Source organism: Trichoplusia ni, chromosome 1 (assembly GCF_003590095.1).
Source record: "Trichoplusia ni isolate ovarian cell line Hi5 chromosome 1, tn1, whole genome shotgun sequence".
NCBI classification, from domain to species: Eukaryota; Metazoa; Arthropoda; class Insecta; order Lepidoptera; family Noctuidae; genus Trichoplusia; species Trichoplusia ni.
This window is the reverse complement of record NC_039478.1, coordinates 8,600,451-8,608,476: the sequence shown is the minus strand read 5'-3', so window position 1 is coordinate 8,608,476 and position 8,026 is coordinate 8,600,451. Positions and strand designations below refer to the sequence as shown.

General features: G+C 37.7%; 1 protein-coding gene across 1 annotated transcript; it reads left to right on the top strand.

The window, feature by feature from the left end:
* Positions 1-1,791: 1,791 nt before the first annotated feature.
* On the top strand, positions 1,792-7,611 carry LOC113500370. Its single transcript, XM_026881148.1, has 2 exons — positions 1,792-1,795; positions 6,839-7,611. The coding sequence occupies exons 1-2, from the start codon at positions 1,792-1,794 to the stop codon at positions 7,609-7,611; spliced, it is 777 nt and encodes a 258-aa protein (XP_026736949.1).
* Positions 7,612-8,026: the final 415 nt, after the last annotated feature.

Here is an 8,026-nt window from a genome sequence, read left to right as displayed (position 1 = left end):
TTTTTTGTTAAATTGTGTGTTAGATTTGTAATTTTGCTATGTAATATTAAAAAAATGTCATGCAAATCTTGATGACAGTTTGGTTTCAGCTACGTCACGATGAATGAAAGTGAATAAAGACAATCGATTTATCTGGCCCGAAGTTCAGATTCTGTTCTCCTACTTTTTTGTGCAAGTGGTCCCTTCAAAGTATTCTCGACAATGGTTCAAGGCATTAACATTCTAGTCTAAAAAAAGCAGCGGATAACTCTGGTTACGTTAAAAAAACCATAAATTAAACACGCAACACAAATAATGTTAGTAACCATACTCCTATTAAATAGCTAGATCGATTTCTATGAAAATTTAAATGAATTAACTACTTATAAAGTATTTACAGGGATATAGCAACAAAAAACACCTTTCAACATTAAACACGGCTTACAAAAACCTTTATTCTCCCAAAAAAAACTTCAATACACAAATTCCGTTATAAATCTTGGAGCTCCATACTCAAAGGACGGTACTATAGTTATTTCAGCTCCGTTAAAAGGCTACCAACATCAAGCACATGCCTATCGTAATGACTAAACATGGCCGCTCATCAGACGGAGTTATGGCTGGAATGTAGCGAATAGCCCAAAACCTTGCTCACGGTAAAGGATGAATTTCAACTGAATTTACCTACCTGCATACTGAACATAAACTTACGTGCTTATAATGATCCATAATGAATGAGGTTTGATGTAGTACACAGATGTTACTATAGGCAGAATAATATGTTAGTATTAGTCATAATAATAATAAGCCTTTGTATGTTGGACCTGTGTCCCCGTCTACGCCTTTAAAAAGACCGGGTTTCTTCCCATGAAGTTATCCCGTGAAAAATAAATAAATAGACTTTATAACATGCGGAGTCTTTATTTGTCTTTGGGTTCAAAACTAGTTAAAGCATAAATACTACATAGCAAAACTACTTAGGCATTTTTCAGGCTCTTTTAAAACGTTAATATGGCTCTAATTGCGCTGTTCTAAAAGTGGTAAAAAACTGTATAAGTTATAACCATAAAAATAAAGAAAAATAGCAAAAAGGTCAAAATACCACCAAATACCATACATTAAAAAGAACAAGACGATTGCTGCTCTTACAAAAATTGCAAATAATTATACCAAACCTATTTTTCAATAGAACATCGTAAAACAAAATCTGTTACTAAAAAACAATTTATCTGTAATCCTTATGCAGAGAACAATGAGTACCTATAAAAGGAATTCCATTCCTCGCTCGAAGGCTTAGCGTTTACTTCAAGTACATAATGATGACAGGAAAGCACTAGACACGCAATTACTTGGTGAATGCGCATCAGAGCGTAATCTGTATAGATTGCGACGGAAACCGTACCAAAACCTCTTAAACTTCAAATGTTGGTGAAGTGCGAGCGAGATGGTGCTCTATGCGGCGTGTAAGGCCGTCTCTTTTCCACACTGCAGCTGTTAGTTTGAGGTGTGGTGGTAGGAATGTAATACGATGTAGGTAATCAGGAGCTTCTAGTAAAGATGATTGTTTGTTGCCTTTTATGGACGGATTTTTCTATAATTTGTAAAGTGGTTTAATAAAATTATGTATAGTTAATAGTATCTTTCGCGAAGAGGATTCATAATTAAATAATGTAACAGTTTTCTCAGGCTTATTAAACGGGTTTGCTCAAATTTAGGTTTGAAACTAGTCAGGCAATCTTGATGAATACGCATGAGTAGTTGAATCATTTAATAATGATTGTGCTATATCTGTTTGTATCTGTTAAGTCGAAGATGGGTCTGTAAGAAGATGGGGATTTTACGTCTTAGTTGGTTGGTAATTATTTTTTTTGAATTTCTAATGGAAAAATATTATAAGTGAATTACAAGAAAATGTTTCTTGTGGACAATCTTAATCACTTAGGGTTATATATAAAAATCAATATATGTATGGCATATAAAACGCCAAGCCGGTTTGGAAGTCGAATTTGAGGTGTAAAGTTCTCATAATCATACTCATAAAAGGTGTAAAAATCATAATCATGAGAACTGTTCACAAACACCATGAACCTTTAACGAAAAAAGCATTTTATCTTTCTACATGTAGCTAATATTCTCAAGAGTTTCATTTCGTTAAACGCACTCATCTAATATATACTTAAGTTGAAACTTAACCAATAAGCGTATTCTTTACTCTAAGCTAAAGCCTTGTTCCCACCACGAAAGGGTAATGAGTGGCAAATGGCAAAGCGTAACGGACTCCTTTTAAATAAATAGGTTTACATTATCCAGGAAAAGAGTTTTGTTTGATGATTTCTAGCTGCAAAATGATAAAGGAAGAAAGGATAGGCACTCTACACTCGAGAACTGTTTTTCTACCCAAGTGTCATATTTAATCGTATATGAACAAATCTCAAATGTACGGAAATGAACCTGTCATTTCAATAAAATTCTTCTTTTAAACTGACGTCAACAATTTTAAAAAATACTCACTAGAAATTTAATTCTTGAGTTATGGGGTTCCACAAACATACAAGTTTCTGGTACGAATACTACATTATGTTGCACAAGCATTTGTCGATCACACAAATGATTACTCATGCTTCTGTCATAATTTAAGAGGCGTAGACATGTCATTATCTACTCCTCTTACATCGATTAAAAAAAACTAAAGTATTTCACTTCGACACAAGTCATTATTGATAGAGACATGTAGACAGTTTACTCTTAAACATTAATCAGAGTCCTTAATGATTCCGTTCCGCTCGCTGTAAAACCCTATCCTTATAGTTTTCTCTCTCGAGTTCATTCTATAAAACTTATATTACCTAGAGCAAGTAACGTGTAATCTCTTTTGCTGTACTCCTGAACTAAATTGCATGAGATATTATGATGTTAAGTCGTAAACTACGTACAGAATGCTGATGTACTTAGTAATGGAATGACGGATAGGAAATGGAGCCGAGTTTTTCGGTATTTTTTTAGGAAATAAATGTTAATTAATAAAATACAATCGACAAATTGTTTTATATCAATGATTGAAGATTTACTTAACCGATTTTAATCAAGATTTCAAACCAATTGAGATAGCAGAATAGCTTGCCAGCTATGCTTAATTTTCACGTTTGTCTGTATTATCATCATCGACTATAAAGCGGTACAAAGTTCGCTGGATCTTTTGCAATCTGAACAGATAAAAAGAACGCGTTTTTATAAAAGTTTTTGTAAAAAGAATGGCGGCTGCTTTTTTATGACTAAATTTTATCAGTTACTAGCTTTCCCGGCAGACTTCGTACCGCCTTAGAGTCGATGATAATATTGCTGATTGTTTTTAAGTAATCATTTTAAGTTGTATATAGGTTGTAAATAAGAAACACATGATTTACTAATATTGCCGATTGAATTAGTTTTTTATGCTAATAGCGTACTGCAACTTAGAGCCAAACTCATGGGTGCTGCCAAGTTTAGTTTATTTCTTTCTAGTTTATTTTTGATTTTGACTACCATTCCCCGATTTAATGGTGGTACACCTTCATGTATTACTGCTACCTGCTCTACTGGTAATCTCCTCATGACTGCTACCTACTCTAAGGTCCCACCCTACTCTCACGCGTACAGTACCTGCTACCCAGCTACAACCCTCATGAAATACTCCTATCTGATCTCCTGGTATCACCCTATGGACAACAAAAGTTTGACATGTAATAAACAAATCAGCATTTATTGAAATGAAAGTATTCATTACACATATCGAGTTTTCATTGTTTTTAAGATGTATTCTGCTATTCGGGACGGAAACAAATCCAACAAATCAAAAACCATGGCAATCGGTCCAGCCGATAGCCATAGATAGATAGATAGAAATAGTTTTAATATTGATGTCTTACAAATATCAAATTGTCATTCATACGTCATTACATAGCTGTCATTTTACGTCAATTACATAGCTTTCATTTGCGTTTTGTTATTCCAAGTCTTATTCTTTTTTGTTATACCACGTTTTATAGTGACTGACGTTTCATGTCAAGTCACACGGGAACGCTGTCGAACGGGATAAAAAGTATCCTATGTCCGTTTCCTGGCTCTAAGCTACCTCCCTACCAATTTTCAGCCAAATCTGTTCTGCCGTTCTTGAGTTATAAGTGGTGTAACTAACACGACTTTCTTTTATATATATAGATAAGAATAGCCATTTTCTAGTATACCAGGAAACCATAAACGTGAAGTATGATTGCCTGTACACGTTTCATTTCAGAATTACCATCGAGTAATATCGAAAATTACGAGTACCGCTGGAAAGTCAAGAAAACAATGGCGGAACACTTCCTGCGTCGAACAACGCAATATCCGGTCTCATTCCTACACCTCAGCTACTTGCAGAGCAACTCCGCTTTGTTTACACCAGCCGTGTTCGATTGATACACCCTACAGGTCTGAGATCCTGGTACTTCAAAATATCTATATAATGCACAAAAGACTTTTCTTATAACAGAAAATAGTAAATAACAAAATTTAAAACAAGGATTTTTTTGTTAAATTTCCACAAAAAAAAAAATTGATTGTTAGTATACTAACAAAACAACCTCCCCTTTATTGAAACAGAATATTTATGGTCGACTGATATGTATCCTCTTCAGTTTTCTGAACTACTGATACTTTCAATTCCTTTAGACGTACAAATATTTATTGCGACCGAAAAATGTGATCACATTAAATAAACCATTGTTTACACGATTGGATTATAAAATACCCTTGCTTTCCTGAACCCCTGGTACTTTTGAATCGTGTTCGTATTATGAATGTAGAGCACAAAAAATCAAGGATAATTTAATCTCCCAAAGTTAGTCAACACAGCAGAGTCGCGTACAATGGCTACATTTGCGAGTGACATCAACTAATGTCTCCCACGGCGATGGTCCCTCCATTATTTATACAAGGAAAATGACCCTCTGACGTCACCTGTGTCAAGTTCTCCTGAAATACATTTGGGCACAAGGTAAGCGAGGTGTATTATGTTAGTACAACTGAATTTTGAAGTAAGATGTTAAACTAATCTGAATAAAAAGTACTCGTCAGCAAATACTCTTTTTGTAGGGTACCTAAAGGGTCAAAACAGAACCCACCACTAAGGCCAGTCAGTCCGTCTGTTTGTCCGTCCGTCCGTCATCATGTTGTATCTCATTAACCGCGATAGCTTGACAGTTGATTTGTTGCTTTGAGTATGTTCTTTTTTTGGTTGTGGGTGGCGTAATTGATTTGTCGACCGGTGTCAAACCTGGTGACTACTTTAAGAGCAATGTCTTTACGAACGTGACTTGACTAAAATACATTACCTTTAAACCTGGCCGAGCTACAGGAGTATATATAAATGTCTTAGTCTTAACACCTTAACGGATAACCTATTAGGACTGCCTTTTAAAGAACCCAATATAAGTCAGATAGATTTTTCATAATTTTGTTAAAGGGATTAAATATGGTTTTATAGCAATATCATGGATCAGTGTTGATTTCTGTCTAAATCACATTTTGATAGAAGAATGATTGTCTTGTCATGTCTTGTGATAATCCGTTACATATATTTTGTTGTTAGATTTAAAATTGTGATAAGTATGGAGTGAAGTTGTTGAAATCGATTATCATCTCATTTTATATACATAGAAATATCATACATGCAAAACTCCCTCTCAAACGGCTTGGCCAATATAAACAAAACGGTACTAATTTTTTGCAGTTTTATCCAATATCCTAACATATGCAGGCAAACCACCGAAAAATGCTTACTTCGATAAATTAAACAATATTTATAATGAGACCTACTACACACATACATCCATTAGTAAATACCGTTGACTTTACTCCTCTAGTTCCAAATTAAACAGCCTGACCAAGCCTCCATGCTCAAATGTATGCAAACATTGTCCGGACATCATCCGAATGCGACTGTGTACTTTAGTTCACATTGTTGAGGGTAGTGCAATAACACGCTTTGGTATTCCGCTGTTGGATAATATGTAGCAGACTACGATAATGAAATATCGGTCTACTCGTATTCATAGGACCTATAAAAGCGTAGCTAGTGCGGAAATTCGTATGAAAATAGTAATAGTAATAGTAATAGTAATATTGGACAACATTCACACAACGCCATCTAGTCTCAAACTAAGCAGAGCTTGTATTATGAGTACTAGGCAACTGATAAACATATGTAGCCTACTCAGTCACACATTTACCAACAATACATATATAATTTACTATATTTATATCTACACGTAACAAATTCATTTTTAATTCATATCTATTTAAAATATATTATACATAAAAAGCCTTATTACCTATATACATATATTTACAATAATAACAAAATATCAGTACACATAAAACTACTAATTATCTAATACTACGGCATACACATTGCGGCGAGGCGCATTGGAAACGCGTTGCATCTCCGGTTGGAACCGGATCGGTCTTACGTCCGGCGCGCGCGCCGCTACTCACCGCGCCGCGCCAGTCGGCCACTTATCTCGCTCGCGAAGCCTGTGTCGCCCGCTAACCGAATGCTGTACGGCTACCGCACGCACCAGCGTGTTATTGTTAATATTTTCGTCATCACTATCGCTTGCCTATCCACCTTTCTCCTTCAAGCACTCCTTCTATTCTATAGCTCTGCTTGTGCTATAAGACTGTGTGTATGTGAACTATGTGTGATTGAACAATATAAATATTACGTGTAGTGAAGTTGTTGGAACTTTTATTTATCCGAACCCTCTTGACGAACACCACATCACCCATCCACACCACAACTGGTGACCCCGACGTGATATTTGTCGCGCGAAAATTAAAGTGCCGCCATTCTCGCCTGAGGATCCGGAACTGTGGTTCGCCCTGATTGAAGGCCAATTTGACAGCCATGACGTCACCGACGACGGCACAAAATTCACGCATGTCACCAACAACCTGGACATCCAGTACGCCAAAGCTGTGAAGGACATCATTGTAAACCCTCCAGCCCAGAACAGGTATGGCAAAATTAAAACAGAACTCATCAAGCGACTCTCTGCTTCGCATGAGAAAAAGGTCAAGCAGTTGCTGACGCACGAGGAGCTTGGAGACAGAAAGCCATCTCAGTTTCTACGGCACCTCCAAGACTTGGCCGGCCCATCTGTTCCTGAGGACTTCGTCAGGTCTATTTGGTGCAACCGTCTGCCAAATAACATCCAGACAGTGCTAGCGTCGCAGCCGACACACTCCCTGGAGCAGCTTGCGGATTTGGCTGACCGCATTCAAGAGTTGACGTCCCCATGCAGCGTCGCCGCGACGTCATCACACAGTGCAACCGCTTCACACCCATCGGATGAGATCGCGGAGCTGAAGAGGATGGTCCAGCAACTAACCCTCAAGTTGGAAGAGCACACTCGTGCTTCCTGCTGCGCGACCTCCAGCCGCTCGAGACCGCGTGAACGACTGCGTTCATCTTCACGTCAGAGAAGCCGATCCAGCTCCAGCTATAAAAAGTACACGATATGCTGGTTCCATGCGAAGTTCGGGGAAAGGGCTAATAAGTGTAACAAGCCCTGCGACTACAGAAAAGCGGGAAATGCCACGGGCGGTCGCTAATGGCGACAGACGATTGCCCATCTTCTTCAGGTCGCCTTTTCGTCACCGACCGCAGCACGAACACCCAGTTCCTGGTAGACACCGGCAGCGACCTCTGCGTCTACCCCCGTTCTGCGCTTCGAGAGCGTCGTGCCAAAACAGAATTTCAGCTCAGCGCGGCCAACGGAAGCGTCATCGACACTTACGGCTTTATTGAGCTTAACTTAAATCTAGGCTTAAGGCGTAATTTTGCTTGGCGTTTTGTTGTAGCAAATGTAACTAGACCTATTATAGGCGTTGATTTCCTTAGCTTTTATAACTTAATTGTAGATTGCCGCAATCAACGCCTAATTGATAACACTACCACATTATCAGCCAGTGCTTCTTTAGTAAATGCTAATGTTTTTTCGGTTAAGGTTTCGACAGGCGACACGCG